Source organism: Astatotilapia calliptera, chromosome 11 (genome assembly GCF_900246225.1).
Source record: "Astatotilapia calliptera chromosome 11, fAstCal1.2, whole genome shotgun sequence".
NCBI lineage: Eukaryota > Metazoa > Chordata > Actinopteri > Cichliformes > Cichlidae > Astatotilapia > Astatotilapia calliptera.
The window spans coordinates 7,007,796-7,025,168 of record NC_039312.1 but is presented as its reverse complement, the minus strand read 5'-3'; the positions used below and the strand labels follow the sequence as shown (position 1 = coordinate 7,025,168).

General features: G+C 41.3%; 1 protein-coding gene across 4 annotated transcripts in view; it reads right to left on the bottom strand.

Moving 5' to 3' along the window:
* Positions 1-281: 281 nt before the first annotated feature.
* ptprub (protein tyrosine phosphatase receptor type Ub) overlaps positions 282-17,373 on the bottom strand; it is a 188,276-nt gene continuing 171,184 nt past the window's right edge. For 3 of the 4 annotated variants that reach the window (XM_026183429.1, XM_026183430.1, XM_026183431.1), the window contains 6 exons: positions 17,064-17,213; positions 13,907-14,221; positions 11,322-11,447; positions 9,335-9,492; positions 3,494-3,629; positions 282-3,388 (listed from right to left, as the gene is read on the bottom strand). In XM_026183429.1, the coding sequence (XP_026039214.1) occupies positions 3,326-3,388; positions 3,494-3,629; positions 9,335-9,492; positions 11,322-11,447; positions 13,907-14,221; positions 17,064-17,213 (948 nt within the window). In that variant the 3' untranslated portion in view covers positions 282-3,325. The remainder of the gene's footprint in view (positions 3,389-3,493; positions 3,630-9,334; positions 9,493-11,321; positions 11,448-13,906; positions 14,222-17,063; positions 17,214-17,373) is intronic. The other variant, XM_026183432.1, reaches the window with a different exon arrangement.

The following is a 17,373-nucleotide window of genomic DNA, read 5'->3' as shown; positions in this document are numbered from 1 at the left end:
ATAAGATTCCAATTACCAGCTAATTTAAACCGCCGGTCAAATATGAGAAATAAAAGATGGAAAAAAGGATTTTATGTTGTAATGGCTTTCTGCAGGTGAAAAGGGAAATTGAGAAAATCTTGCAGATATTAAATAGGGTGGTATAAATGACCTGCCTCCATAAAAATAGCTCATTGCCTCATTAATCTACAAGGTATTCCTGCCCTTTTCACCAACATGACTAGTGGAAAAGTACCAACTTAGGAATACTTAAATATACTGACGCACTCCTTTAAAGTTTGTTTTTGCAGCTTAATCAATCTATGAGAAAATAAAGGCAAGTCTGCACAGCCTACATTGTCCTCATCCGAACAGTAGGGGGTCTTGTACTCTAATTAATCTGACTAGTCTCTCTGCTGAAGACTGGATCAGTTTGCAGGACTGCTGCATTATTCAACGTAGCCACGGGGTAAGAGAGGAAGTCTGTGGTCTGGAGTCACCTTACTCTGAGCTAAGGAGCAAAGCAAGAGATGGAGAAAACGATGAGGAAAAGACATTGAAAGTAATGGAAAATGAGCAGGGTGTGGTGGAGGGGTATGATTAAAAGAGATAGGGAAAAGAAACAGGGTGAGGGATCAGAAAGGCGGGTCAGATCAAATGGTCAATGCGGTTCAGGGTGACGGGAAAATGTTAAAAGATCACATCCGCATGAGAAACCGCAGGTGGGTCAGAGGGGATATAGACAGAAAGTCCATCTTTTGCCATCAGGTCTGCGCTTCTGTTGACAATCCGATCATGAAACCACGTTGTGTGTTGGGGTTTTTCAGCCGTGTATGTATTTGGTACAGAACATCCAATAAAGGCTGCGACAACGTCTTTTTTCCCCCCATTGTTCATTTATTGTTAATCGTTGGTATCGCTCAAAAGAAAGATCTTTCTACCCCGATATACATCTCTCTTCTTATTTTCTTTCATTAAATACACACCATGTCCCCACAAATACAATGATCAAAAACACAGTAGTCATGTACTGTTGGTTCATACAGAAAACAACAAGTGAAATCAAACATCCTGTGTTGGCAGTTGTCACTCAGAAATAGTCATAATAAAAAGCTTTGGAATGGTAAAAGTATAATGCACTCACAGTCGTGGCTAAAGGTTGAAACAAATCATATGGATCGGGTTATTCTGAAATCACTGAAATGAAATGCAAAGCTTAACGAGCGCCCGAACACGCCTCATGAGCCGCTTCGCTCGCAGCGCTGGGATGAACGCTCGTCGTTAAAAGTTCTGACAAAAACTCACAAAATGCTCATTTACAGCAACATTCAGCTTTATGGTTATGTTGTGGTTACTTACTATACGTCTTTACTCTGGGCAAACATATAATATATTATTCACATAACATAATATACATCTGTATATACATATTCCTTCCACCCTTAACAAAAAAAGTGTCCAGGCACTTCCTTCAGCAATCTTTTGCCAGATCACTGACTACAATGTAGCTACCTCATTCTTCTTCCTCATCACAAACAAGCTGCTCTATTTGAGAATCTGTGGGAGTCTGGTGATGTTTGTATACTGTTAGATTGCTCACATATTCTGGTTATCCCACCTGAACCAGAGTGTGAGCTGCAAACTAGCAGCAGGGTTGCCTTTCTCAGCTTCTGCAGGCTTCAAGCTGTCTCTCCTTGTTCATTAGGATATGTCCTGGAGTGATACCTTTACCACCCTCCCTGAAAACCTCTACTTAAAGGAGTCTCGGGAGATGTGTTGGCGCATAACATATTTTAAAAGGCCTATGTTTTAAAATATCTCTAATGGAGCTTATTAGAGATATTTTTGTGGCTATAACGCAAAAAAAAATCTCTTCCTCTGTGTAATGGGGTCTTTGCAAGAGCATGTTTCAAAGTTGTCTCTGATCATTATGTGTATCACAAATCCCAACCTGACTGCTTCTTACATTGATTCAGGCATGAAGAGTTCCAGTGCTCTCCAGGCCCTGGCCAACAGCTGAAAAAGAGTGGATTTTGTTTATCCATCAACTCTGCGGTAAGTCAGCAGCAGGGTATGTGGCCAACAGCTTCTTACTTTTACTACTTTTTTAAAACCACATTTCTGCAATCAAAAAAATATGTTCAGCAATGAGCGGTGACCCAAGATGGCACTCCCACCATCTACCCCATCTTAGTGCCCCCTACCCCCGATTTTCTTTTTGCTTTTCTTAGACTTTTTTTGTTTTTACAGCACAACCAAACGCCTCGGACAATGAATGAGTAGAAGAGGTGCAGACTGAGACCTGTGTGACCGCACCAGTTCAGACACTTCACCACAGCATTAATGGCGCATCATTTTTCACACCAACACTGTGGCATCTCGATGCCTTTCAAACAGCTTTCGCCATCCTCTCCTTTTGCTGTCTTCGGTGAGTATAAAGTACAAACAATCACTTCGGAGCGAGAACATTAGCTGATGCAGTACATAGTGTTTGTTTGTAGGCATATATCAAGATGAAGCAGTAGAACAAAGCAAAGGATTCAAGTCAGTCAGTGGGATTGGCACCGTGACAGTAACGAGACAGGAATCTCCCTCGGTGGCACCAGGCTCAGTGCCAGTAACGCCCACCTGTAGCACACATGGTAATCCAGCACAAACATTATGGGAAAATACAACACATTGCACTACTGTACAGTTTCTGCATCAATACTGTTGAATACTGGGCTGGTCTGCTTTACAATATAGGTCTCTTAAAATCTCTTGTTCTTGTTTTCTACCCCAGGTGAAAAACTTTATCGATTTATTTGGTGGTTTCAATAAATCTGTCCTATCATTAGAGAATAAGGCAGTTTATGGTATGGTAGATAAGTCATGCCACGAGCACAGTGGACCGTTATTTTATGTAGCTCTTCCACGTTTAAATAATGCTGCTGTAACTCCAGAATTAGATCCAGCGTCTTCGGTTTGTACGAATGAAATGATGAAACACAGCCAAGGTGACCCTTGCTTTGAAGAGAGAGGTCCACATTGCAGCTCCAAATATTGTTTTGCTGCTACAGAAACCCTTAGCACATACAAGATGTAGTCCAAGAGGCAAATAGGACCGAGAAAAGCACAAAAAAAATATATCAAAAGAGATAAACATCACCAACAAGGAGGAAATCACAGCTGTACATTAAAGGTTAAAAGTCAGAACCTTGACCATGTTTTTTTTCTTTGCTCTCGTTCCTCTGCAGTCCTTTCAAAGCCAACTTCACAGGTCCAAACATTTAAGTAGATGGGGGGTCACCGGGTGACCTTTGTCTCCAGCGCGTGGGAATTTGCTGCTGTCGTAAACGTTTAGTTGCTATCTGCCTTCAAAGCAGTCCAAGTACTCAAGGACAAGGTCATAGCAAAATCGATACTGGTCCTAAAGAAACAAAAAGGAAAAACACAAAACTAGAGTCAAAAATCTCAAATGTATTGAATTTGGGTTTTTTTCAATTAATTTACAGACTAGACTAAACTTCCATACCAGAGACTCGACCATGTTGGGTTTGCAGTTGCGTAGAGTTTTGACAGCATAGAATACGTCTACCATGTTCTGATACTGGATCATCTCGATGAGGATGTTGCAGGCACAGAAGGTCCCACTACGGCCACCACCATTGCTGTGGAAGAGAATACATTGTCTAATAACTATTACACAGTACAGGCATAAATCAATGCTGCTACTGTACCTATCCAAAGGTATTCATGTGTATATGGACAGTACTCAATGCTCTCTGCCAGATCTGTTCAATCGCTTCATGATTTGGACTAGTTAGAGAAGTTACACAATGCAAACACTGCAGATACTAAGGTAATGAGAGATGATGAACACATGGATCCTTTGCTGCTCATTCCTCCTTTTGAAAGGCAAAGCCATCAATGTACACAAGCAGCATAGCAGCCCTCTCTGGCTGCGCTGATTAAAGCTGTGCTTGTGGATATGGTTAATGTTCAGATGTTACATTTATGGTTCAGTCCATAGTGCTATGGATAGATGCTGCTGTAACTCCTCTTTACTGCTCTAATGGACATTACCCAGAAAGCTCTGCTACAGTTTATGTCAGAGATAACAGTAGCAATTTTAGAGACTTCAGTGCAATAGCACAAACAATCATAAAGAGTCAAAGCCGGACAAAACAAACCAAAAACAAGAAGCTTCTGACAAAAAGCATAACCAGGCTAATCTACAGCAGTGTTTCTTCCATTTATCTATTCATCTTCTACAGCTTATCCAGGGTCGGGTCACAGCCAAGTCCAGACCTCCTTCTCCAACTTCGCCAACTCCAGCTTATCCAGTCAACGTAAAGACGTAAACACCCTGACAAGATGAAGATGCAAACTCGCCGCATGTTCCGGGCCTATCCAGAAAACCCAGCCAAGGAAACATCCTAATCAGATGCCTGAGCCACCTCGTTTGGATCAGCTCTACACTGAGTTCCTCTTCTGAGCACAGCCACCGTTTGAAGAAAGGGTTTGTTTCTGCAGTGTCATTCTTTCTGTCATCACTCAGAACTTTGTGATAAGAGGTGAACATAGGGATGTAGAATAACCAGTAAATTGATAGCGATGTTTTTATAGACGTGTCAGCATCACTGCAGATGCTGCACCAGTCTGTCTGTTCACTCTTTCACTCCCCTCCCCTAACTCATAAACAAAAGCAGCTTGTCCCTCAGACTAGAAGGTGCTAATGGTCATTCTGACCACTGCACAACTGTGAGCTGCTCCAGTGCAAGCAGGAAGTCATCACCTGGTGATGGCAAAGGAACCACATCATCTGCAAAAAACAGCGATAAGACTGTGGCATCCTTCTAGCACTTGGCTCCACCTAGAAATTCTGTCCGTAAAGATCACAAACAGAATCAGCCTTGCCCACCATCCGCCAGGGAAAAGTCTGACTTATTGCCGGCAACGATAACCAGGTTCTTACTGTAGTTGACATGGACCGAAAGGCATGTAACAATGTGACAGTAAGCGGTCAAATGCCTTCTCCAAGTCCACAAACCACATGTACACTGGTGGCTCAAACACCCAAACATACTGAAATATTCTTAAGAGGATAAAGAGCTGGTCCAGCGTTCCACAGCCAGGATGAAAACCACATTGTTCCTCCTTAATCCGAGGTTTGACCAACACAGAGTTATCATAGTTTTGTAATTTTTCAAAGTCTAGTTTTTATTTTACTGAAATATTTTTTCACATCTGGTTTCAGTTTTTAGTTTAGTTTTAGTTACCTATTATAATGTTGGACCAACTGGCATATTTATTCTCAATCTAGCGTTTCCCAGGGTGTGAATAAATATGGAGAGATAAGAACATCACCCTCGAAGTAAAACTCACGGCTTTTGCATGCAGCACACATTTCAGTTTTCCTCTACTTGGACGCTCACAGCTGACCTATAGAGGAAGTTCAGTGCAATGCTTATAAAAATGCACGGCATCAATGACTCTGTCGAGGCAGTACAAAAGATTATAATATAAAACACAGTGTTGATAATGTCCAAGGATGGTTTGGGGTTGCCTCTGGCACAAAACAAGTGCAGGCTAAAAACTGTCTGAGATGGTAAAAGTTGGCCACTCATGTGCCTGCTGTGCTGCCCTGTTACTAATGTCGTGATAATGAAGATCCAAAGATCTTTCAGTACATACATGACCACCAACACAATCGCAGTGTCGGGTCATGCAATCATTTAATGATCCCAGCAGCTGTCTCAATTAATACTAGCTGCTGATGGTAAGACGACTGGTTGATTTAGTTCATCAAGATATTATTTCTTTCTCCAAAAGGTACAGATTGTTCCTGAGCACAGGTAAAGGTGCCTGTGGTCAAAGCAGCCGCAGTCTATTTATAATACATACTATATCATACAATATATGGTCCAGAGGGAATGGAAAAACTTAATTAAAGTTAATGCAAGCTGACGAGTGTGAGGGGAAAATAACAAATGGGCAGACAAACTGTCAACACAGAAATTTCTACCATGACCCTTCTGGGGCTGTGTAACATTACCATTGCATAATCCTGATATTTAGTAGCTGTTAGCAGTTTCGTGTAATATTTTATTTGAGTTAATAAAAAAGCTAAAGTTTGTTTTTCTTGTGTCAAAGAAAAGAAACATAATACTAAATAACAGTTGTATAACCGTGTAACAGACTGGGTTGGAATCAGTAGTGAGCAAAGAATAGGTGGTTTGTGGGAAGAATGCAAGTCAGAGTTGCTTTGGGTCATCGTGGCTCAAGAGTTGGGAGTTCGCCTTGTAATCGGAAGGTTGCCGGTTCGAGCCCCGGCTTGGACAGTCTCGGTCGTTGTGTCCTTGGGCAAGACACTTCACCCGTTGCCTACTGGTGGTGGTCAGAGGGCCCGGTGGCGCCAGTGTCCGGCAGCCTCGCCTCTGTCAGTGCGCCCCAGGGTGGCTGTGGTTACAATGTAGCTTACCATCACCAGTGTGTGAATGTGTGCGTGAATGGGTGGCTGGTTGTGTAAAGCGCTTTGGGGTCCTTAGGGACTAGTAAAGCGCTATACAAATACAGGCCATTAACCATTTACCGTGGTGCAGTATTTTCTTTCTAAACTACCGGTTTATGTTAGGAGTAGGAGGCCCAAGTGAACGTAAAACATGAAATGAGAGCATTATCGAAGAAAAAAAAGAGGCTTCGTGGCTGTTTTCGCTCATGGGACACTACTGCATAATTTAACAAAGTGTATGCCATGAAATAAACATTTCTTGAAATGGAATATAAAAATTTGGCAAGTGATTGACAAAAAAAGTTCAAGCCTTCTTCATTAATGCATCAAATTAGTTTGATCCTTTGATATAATTTGCAATCTATAATATATACTTAGTCATGCTATTAGTGTAGCACTGTGTGCAGTCAAACTGACCACATTAGCTCAGACTGAAATACAGCACCAATAAATGGTTGGATATTTGTACATAAACATTTTTGATTCCCAAAAGGTATCTGATTGCCGTTGGTGGTCTACTTTTTCCCTTGCACCACTACGAGAGCGACATTTGTGATTCTGAGTGGAATGTTTCAACAGCTACCAAATGGATTGTCATTAAAGCAAGTGCCAACATTCAGGGTGCTTTTTTTCTTATCTGAAACCCTCAATAGGACAGTTTTAGTATATATAACATTTTCTAAGACTTTATATTTTGATGGTGATCACCCTCAAGTGCCCTGAGGCGACAGTTGTTGTGATTTGATGTTATATAAATAAAATTAAAATTGAACTGATCACGGCTGATGTTACTGGCTAAATATCAGGATCATAGGAAGAATAAAACATAGATGCTGTTTCCTGGTCAAATGCAGAAGTGCCTGGAAGGTTTTATTCCATCCAAAAGAAACCAGAGGGCGATAGCTGTGGCTGCAAAATCACTCCCAGTCTCTTAGAAGTTGAGGCAAAAACAGCTTTCTGACTCGGCCTCTTTACACACTTTACTGCTGATTTTATGGTTTCAGTCCCTCATTTCGGGTCACACACAAAAAACCCTCACTGGCTAACAAGCTTCAGCCACAAGTCTTCAGCCCCACTGAGTGTGCATTTTAACATTTTGCAACCAAGAAGGTAATGGTGGAAAAATCCATCTCAAGACTTCAAAATGGGACTTTAGAAACTATGGTGATGTAATTGTAGCTACATCCATTTTTCATACTGTCTGTGATCAGCATGTTAGCTTTATCACGGTGAACGTGCTAGCATGCTTAGACTGTTAGCACCGCTTTAGACTAATACCTTTATTATGAGTTTAATTAACATATGGTGGGCAGTGGGTGCATGTGCAGTACTGTACAGAAGATCCATCCCCCATTTCTTTGTATTATGCTACAGGAGCAGTGATTTCTTGAAAGATGCAAACATAGATTGAAATACAGTGCATGAAACAAAAACAGAGTTTTTACAGGCAGCTTGAAAGTCAGTATTTGCTACGGCCTCCTTTATTCTTTAACACAGCCTGAACTTTCTTGGGTAGCTTTCTTGTAATTTCTGTAAGTAGTCAGGAATAGTTCTCCAGGCTTTTTGAAGAACATTCAAAGCTCTTCTTTGTGTTGATGTTGGCTGCCTTTTGTTCTGTTCTCCATCAAGATGATCCCACACTGCTTCCAGTGTGGGATCATTTCAAGGCTGGAAAATTAAGCTAGCAACAAAGTGCTAAAACATACAATTTAAATCTGGCATATTGACTCTTGGCTGAGTTGTCACACATAACAGTCAGAAAAAAACTATTTATCTTACGAGACTACTTTAACAGATAACAAGATAAAAATCTGGATCCTTGGAAGCAAAATACAAGGAAATGATAGGAGGCTCAAGACTTTTCCGCAGTACGGCATATATATATCATCTATATGTACTCGTCTTATTTTTCCAGTATGAAATACATGTTTAACTGAATTCTGGAAAACAATAGTAGAGTGTAAGCAGAAAACAAACAGTAATCTGATGACCCTGTATCTGAATTCCTATCTATCTCATAAAAACAGCATTTGTTTAAATTGAAACACAATATGAATATAAAATATTTATACAACATAAGAAGAGCTATATGAGAAACACTGTAAGTAGTTTGAAATTGAGAAATAACACAATAGTGTGGCATTTTTGCCTTGTATACTCGCCCGGTCATCATAAATGTAAAACGCTATCAATAAGCTGATGAAGGACAAGCCACTTCCTCTCTCCTGAGACAAACGCAGCCAGGTGGGCCTGGGAGATTCTGCAGTGTATAGAAGCAATATTAAGGCAATCAATCGTCGTCAGTGCTCTGGCAGTGCTGGATTTAGTGTAGTGAGAACCATCGCATTCTGTATTAAGCTATAATTGATTTGATCTCCATAATCTCTTTCCTGGTTGTCGTGGGTAACACTGTGTGACAGCACTGAGTGATGTGCTTCTGGATGGGGGCGGTGGGGATGAGCGTGTGATGGGTTGGCAATGAGCTGGACGGCCCATTCATATTCATCAGCAGGGTGTGCTCTCCGGGGCTTTAGGACAACACAGACGCATATAACACCACTGACTTCACAGCACAGCACGGCGCAATTTGATTTTCTACAATATAAATACTGCCATGACAAATCACGCTGCATCTCACTGTGCCAAATCGCACATAACGACACAAAAACAAGGCAAGAATCGGTTGCCAATTTTACATTTCCTATGTTTTTTCATATACTTTTGCGACATCTCCCACCAAGAAAACGGTGTCGGCTTAAAATGCAGTCTTCAACAGCAGCAAGAGCTTTTCAGAAATAAAATGGGCACATTACTGCCTTCTGTATCAATCTGCGTGACGCATGCTGCTAAAACATTACTCACAGGCAGTGCACAACTGTGCGTCCTTCTCCACACTCCCTTTGCCACTTGTGCACTTGAGCCAGCAGGTTGAGGAAAGCCTTCTTGGAGTCTGGAACGTCGCGATATGCCGACCAGCGCAGAAACTGGAACTGACACATCACCAGCTGGCCCTCTTGGAGCTTCAGATACAAGAGAAAGCACACAACACACATATCTGACACCATTGTTCTCTTTTGCTGAATATATGTATGCATGTGGCAAATAAATTGTTCTGGGTGTTTCTGTACATCTTGTGTGGTAGCCAGTTAGAAGCTACTTTTGAGTGCTCCCCAGGCTGTGTGTTGGCATTCGGCGCTGTGCTCACTCAGCAGCCTGACTTTGAGATATATGGGTCTGTGGGAGTAAGAGGGGCCCGCGCTGTGTCTGAAAGAGGTCCCTGTGTGTTCATAACCTTGTCCTGTAGAATCTCACCCAATACTTAAGGACCAGCGGAGAACTGTAAGTCATGCAAATTGGGCCGGCAAAGACACCAACGATGCATGGAGGAATTGCCTCAGTGGAAGCGGGATTTACACAGTGTGCTCTTTTTTGTACAAACCACATATCCGTACATATGCTTACAATGCACTTCCTTTGACTTTTACTCACTACCCTTGTATATCATTGTCAGGCAAAGGAAATCTACTCACTAATGCACAGAGAGGGGCTGAGTGAGGGAGAGGTGTGCGTTATTTTTGTGTGATTGTATTCCTTCCATGCTGTGTTAAGTTGCCCTCTCCCTGACTGTGATGTGCGCTGAGTAGAAAAGAGGTGCCATAGATAGAGAGGGGAATGACGGGGGCAGTCGACACAGGAGGTGAGGATGCCAATCAAGACAGGAAGTTCTGGGCACCGCTTGTCGTGCTGCTTTTAATGGCATAGGGGAAACGCCTTGCATGCAGATTTCTTTAGTAATTGGTTGATTTTGATCCTGAGCAGAATGCAAGCATGTGCGTATGTAAATTCCTGAGCATAAAACACGCATAACTACATATAAACAAACCAAACAGCCAACACAGTGAAGTGAAAATGTTCTAGTCCTACATATAAAACACATTTGGGAATTCTCTTCAGCTGAGGAAAGACCAAACTAACATTCCACTGTGCTTCCTCGACTATGACAGAACCACTGGTGCCTTCTTATTTTTTTTGTTTCTAGCCTATTTTCAGAGCTCTACCTAACGCTGCACTGTTTAAAAGGTGTGACGAGGTTTATGAGCAATTCAAAAGAAAATCTTCTTTGCTGCCGAAAAGAGTAGACGGCAACTGAAAATATGGCAGGCATCACAATGATGAAAGGTTCCTTTTTAGTATGCCAACGCGCGCATAAGAGAGGGAAGACACCTATCTAGGTAATAACAAGAAGAAATTGAAAAAGCGAAAGACTGACCTTTATGGCATGCATGTCAATGGCTTCCTCTTGCATGTTTTTCACAAAAAAGAAAATTCTTATAATAAAAATCATTCTCATGGGAATGTTTGATGGAAGCACTGGGGGCTCTGGTTCAATTTTCTGGACTGCTGAATATCAAAAGAATGTCCTTTGTAGTACGTATAATAAAGTCTATGAATAAAACTTCTACTCATCTGCCATTGTGCTCGATACAAATTTCCTGGCTCTCGTATAGAGTGTATTTTCTTAAGGGGACTTATTTGACAAACTCTTCTGTCCCATGAGGCGTAAACTAGTGAAGTGTTGCCGTGTTTGCATTAGTAACGCAAAAGCGCACACTATACGGAAATACAGTCTCATGTGAAACCCCGAGTTTCAGTTTGCATCCATAAAGGATATTGTAGAAAATGTTAGATGTATAACATTTATCTAAACCACCTGTGACGGCTCTGAATGTACTGCAGGTAAAACCTCCCGCTCATACATTTCTAAAGCAGTTTAACTTAATATTTGTGAAATATCATCGAGCTCAATAAAATGTCCTGCGCTGGCTGTTTTGGGATGACAATGACTCACCCTCGTGACGTTCTTGACTCGAAATAGACGAGTTATGACGTCCTCGTCCGCTGACATAGACAGGAACTCCACTTCCATTGGCCCGTACTGCTGTAAACCAGGCTCCGGCCAGTACTGGACACATGGCTGCACAAACAACATGGGCAGAGATGAGTTCATTAGTGATTGAGCTTGAAAGAAAATGCATTTTTATGTAGCTGTGGCCATAATACTTGTTCTTAGACCTCTGGATTATCAATTGCTGCTGGTGTTTATTAAAATAAAAGCAGCAGTTGGGTTACTGTGTGTTTTCATGGAATTTAAAAAGCCACACTAGTGTTAGTTAGAGAAGTTAGAGAAGCATTGCGAAGGGAGAGACCTAATGTGCTTTGAGAGATTTCAACAAGAGGGAGACAGAGCACCGCAGCCCAGCAAATGAACTCTATAACAGAGTTTATAACAAGATCTTGCAGTGGACATCTTAAAGTGGCTATAACTCAATTTTCAGACAAGACCCCACGGGCCGAAAGAAACGAGATGAAAACTTTTTAAAGGGGAGTGGATGAAAAGTGGGATTGAATAGGATCATTGCATTTGTTTTATTTTGTCTAGATTAGATAAGGTGCTGCAAAGAACAGCCAGAAAAAAACAGCACAGCACCTATTCTCCACTTAACATGTGTAAACCAACAGTAAAGATGAAATATTCAGAACATTTATTAACATTTTAGCAATGCTCGTCACGGCTTTGGAGGTTATACTGATAGTTTAACGCTTGAGGACAGTTTTTACAAACTGCATTTGGTAGCTTTCACATTTAGTCATAAAAATAATAAGTATCTCTGTCTTAGCATATATATTTATAAATCCAGTATTGTTTGGGCTCTACTTTCTTCCTTCTTCATTTTTTTCCATCTTAGACCAAACGCCTGTTTTTCAAGGATCTGATGCACTGTAATACATATTTCACAAAGTTAATATTTAAAGACGGACTGAAAACCTTGTAAATCTAATGCCTAAAGGACAGAAAGGAGAATGCGTGAGCTATTATCTTCAGTGCCTTTGGCTTTTACAGGTGAACTCTGCAACTCACTCCTTATTCATGCCCATATTCATTATGCAAGACTGTAAATACAAGGTACTATGAGACTATACACAAGTACTTTAAATTGTCCTTCTAGCAGTACTAATAATAAATTGATGAAGGCCAGCGTTATTTGTGTTGCAGACTTATGTATTTAAATTGTTTTTGACTCTTGTAGGCTGCATCCTTATTGTAGGACTGTTCTCACTTGTTTTGAATGCTTTTCCTTGGGCTACATTACTGGACTGCAAAGATTTCTTCTTCCTTTATTGCCAAACTGATGAGACCCAGTTGTACCTGTCCCGCAAGCTTAATTATTCAGCAACCTCGTTCTCTCTGCACAACTATTTATGTGCCATTAAGGACTGGAAGCTTGCCAATCTCCTTAAGCTTAATTCCAACAAAATGCAGTCAGGTTGTGCCAGCTTTTGGCTCTTTCACAGACTATGCGTTTCCTTCTGCTACAACTCGAGGAGTTACATTTGATCAGCTTCTCAGTCTGGTTTCCTATATTACTACCACAAGCTCATTAAATCCTGTTTCTTCCAGCTGACAAATGGCTTGAAGAGTGAAATCATTACTTTTCTTTAGGGACACAAAAGCAAACTACACGCTTCATGTTTGCTCAATGCTTATAATGATTTCTTATGTCGTAATCAGAAGAAACTATGTGAAAGATATGATTATGCATGACCACATGGAAAAGACAGGTCTGCTGGGGTAGAGAAATCCATAATAACTTTTCAGCATATTGTTGTTGTTGTTAATTAGCCTTCCGCGCTCCCCGTGGGTTCTGTTTTAAGACTTTAGAAAATGGCAATAACGTGTGGCAGTCACAGATCTTATCTGTTCAAATTCCATGACAGTTTATTTCTTTTTTTTTTTTGCCTAATGTCATCTTAAGCCCTTATTCACCTGCTCCAACCACATGAAATAGCTAGTGTTCAGGATTTAGCCTAGCAAAGACTTTAAAAGTCCTGAAGGCTAAAAAGGACAAGTAATGACCACTAATCTCATATTATGTTTCCCCTAATTATTTTTAATATTGTTGGTTTAAAAATAATTTAAACCAAATTATTTTTAAAAAAAATTATATGCTCGTGAAAAAATGTGAGCTAGTTAAAAAAAATCTAAGATGTGGCTGGAGGGTAATGCAAGCCTATTCTTCAGAGATGTAGCTTGAGAAGGGAAGGAAAAACTGGGGCGAGCGTTATCTAGTCATGCCTTGAGATCAATGTGGTCAGGGATCAAAGCCCAACAAAATAGCATGAAAGAACTAATCCCGAGCACAGTAAGATACAGAAACTGTACAGGCGGGGGATGTCAGGGAAAGTCTCGAATAAACTTCATACAACCCCAAGACTGAGAGTAAAAACTTGCACAGCAAACAGTGGCTCCTCTGTGTGTGTGCGTGCTCTCGTGCGTGTGTGTGTGTCAGATCTCAAATGTTTTAAGACATCTCTCTCTTTTTTCAGTGTCAACAAATCAATGGCAATAAAAAGTACCTAACACTTTGACCTTACCCAGGCAGAGTTTGACTGATTTAGCTGGTTGAGCATGACCACTGCCGTGCAGCCGTAGTCAAAAACCAGCCGCCAAAAATCGGCCGTGGTGCCCGGCAGAGGGTGAGGGGTCACAATGAAAGCAGCCTGCCGGTGGAAGCTGTCAGCGAGAGCAGCGTTGATGTAATTGTTACTCTCCCCTTCTGTCGTGACCAGGAACGCAAGGGCGCGATCGGGCGGGAGGACATCCATGCTGCGGTTCTTCTCTCGGTTTCTGGGTAAGAGAGCAATGCTGCACTCCTCCACATCCACGTGGGGAGTCACAGAGTTCAGCGTCTGAAAATGGAAATGTGTAAGAGGCCAGGTGAGAGGAAGGTGAGGATAAAGTGAAATTTGAGAAACCATTTAAAAGTGGAATATGTGAGGGGTGATGAGGCACTGCAGAGAAGTCTGAGATCTTAGGAAAGAGAAGGAGGTAGAGGAAGTGAACGAGACAGGAGGAGGGAGGACTGGAAAAAAGAGAATACAAAAAGACCAATGATGGTAATTGGTTTAGTCTTTGATACACTGAGCATCAGCAAACTAACTTAAAAGGAATAAAGCATAAGATTGGCAAACTGCGTAACAAAGCTGAGTGCAATAAAACAAATAAAAAAGAAATGTTGCATACTAATTATCCATAATGAATTTAATCATTATTACATTAAACAACTTGAAAAAAAATATTTGAATAATTAATGTACAGCATCAATAATAGATCTGTGACTTGCTGATCTCAGTGCTACCAATTGGCTGTTAGCCACAGGATGACAGAGTAAAAGGCAAACACAGCTCTTTGGTTGGTAGGGAGGCTTTTAGCATCAATGCCTGACAGAGAAGTTTACAGGATCAAAGCAGGGAGTGAAACACTTTCCTATATGAAAAGGTAACTGCTCCCTACATACATCCATCATAATTTATACAATATGCATATTTTATGAGGATTAAATGGCACAAAATCACAAGGAGAAGCGCAAGTCTTTTTCAGAAGCACTTTGAAATGCTAAGTCACAGTGTGCGCTGGTTGAGCAGCGAGCGGCAGAGGAAGGTGAATGAAGCAGGTAAAGCGTTTGGGAACACAGCTGGCTCTCCTGTCTCCTAATCAAAACCTAATAAAATCTTCTGAGAGCACATTCCTTTAAACCACTCGAGGGGACATAAGTGGCAAAGAATAACAATGGAAACTAACATCATGTTTCATGTACGCACACATACATTATAGATGCAAACACGCCACGCAGAGATATCTATTAGTCTGTTCCTTTATGCGCTCTTTGTCGAACTGATGTGTGCGCTACAAAGAGCATCTTCGTCTCTGCATGCGTGTCTGTGTGTTTATTTGTTTTTCCCAAACAACCGTTCATCCTTTCTCCTTCATATCTGACAGGCGTGTTTGAAGTTGTTTGGATGAGCAGTTCACATATTTTGGTTAAAAGTGGACTGCATGTGAGATATTTATGGAACACTTGTGTGGTGTAGCTGCAATTACCGTGAATATATTCTCAACCTGTGGGAAACCACGCAGTGGAATCCAGGCACACTGAAAACACCTGCTAAAATAGTCATGTGAAAAAGAAAGTTTTCACGGGACAGTGCTGTCCGATGAAATGCTAACGGCACCTTCCTGTTTCTTTAAGAATTAAGAGGGTAAGTAGCAGCCGGGTGCGGCTAATCATCTGCACTTGGCTAATTGATCATCAACAATCGTGAGCACCTGTAAAAGCACATGTTTTGGCTCTTTGGTGCTCTGGAGGGTTTAAGTGTGTTAACACGTGGGATGTCCCCTCTTTCCGAGAAGCAGACATCCCAGGAAAATTCACCCTACGGTCAGACCGTGCAGTGCTCAGAGAAACTGTAAAAGATCCAAAAGCTGCTTCTCAGACTCTGCAGTCCTCAGCTAGCATGTTAAATGTTAAAGTTCATGACAGTACAATTAGAAAAAGACTGAACAAGTATGACTTGCTTGGAAATTACCTAAATTTGAGTTCCATCTGAACAAACCACAAGATTTCTGGAACAATGTCCTTTGGACAGACCAAAGTGGAGATGTTTGACTATAATGCACAGCACAACGGCACAAACACCTCATACTAACTGTCACAGATGGAGGTAGAGGTGATGATTTGGGCTTGTTCTGCAGCCACAGGAGCTGGGCGCCCTGCGGTCATTGAGTTGACCGTGAGCTCCTCTTCGTACTAACGTATTCTAGACTTAAATGTTAGGCAATTTATTTGACAGCCAACGCTTGGTTGAAACTGGATCATGCAACAGGACAATGATCTCAAACACAGCAGCAATTCTGTAACAGAATGGCCCAAAAAAAATCAGGGTGTTGCAATGATCCAAGGTCCAAACTTCCGGCTGATTGATGGTTTGATTGCTGTGGATAAATGAATGCCTGTAAACCTCAATGAAATAAAGTAATCTTATAATGACGAGTGGACTAACAAAGTCATACAGAAAACAATTCAGCTTCATGTTATTGTTGCTGACGGTGCTTATTGAACCGTGAGATACACTATTTTCACATAACTAAAGTGGCCCAAATTTCTGTCTGTGATCGAGTTTTGTCTCCTCTCTCATGCTCATTTCTGTTTATTATCTGAGTTGTCTCTATGTTGGTCCTTTCTGTCTTCACTTTCACTTCACTCCCCCGAGAACATGGCTGGCTCTCCCTGAGCCTGCTGTAGCTGGAAGGACTGTTTGATCGTTGGTGTGCTCTCTCGAATATTCTGGGGTCTTTACCTTACAATAAAAATCGCCTTGAGATGACTGTTGTTGTGAACTGGTGATATATGTTAAAAAAAAAGAACAAAAGAATTGAACTGAATTGAATCAACTGCCTGCAGGCGAGGGTGTTTAGGGAACACTGGTTACAGCCTGAATGTGAGATGCTGAGAGAGCACTGGAGTTAAAGCATTGGCAGACAGCCTGAAACTCACAACCTGTGAGATACATTTATCTTACTTTCAGCTAAAGAAAAGTAAGTGCATGTCCGGTGACTGTGCTACTATCTGAATATCAGCCAAACAATATTAACTAAATTGAGCAAACCTACACTACATAACTACAAATGACTTCTAACTTGTACACAGTGGATCATTATTATGGCTCATTCTGACTTTGCAGCAACACTGACCTGAAACTCCTCTCGAAGCTGAGAGGAATTACTCTGAGAATCCACTCGCAGCATCTCTTTGTAAGTGACAGCAAACTCATTCACCAGGATGGCCGTCTCTCCGCACAGACACGCCTCTAGAATAGCATCATGGATGAAGATATACTGCTCCTGAAAAGACAGCAGGTGACATAATTTAGTTCATCGTTCTGGCTTTTGAATAACACATCAAAATATGTTATCTGAAGGTTGTAAGCAAGCAGATGCTAAACACTACAAATGACGCAGGTTAAAACAGAAGCAGGTGAGAAACGTAAGTAGTTGTAAATAA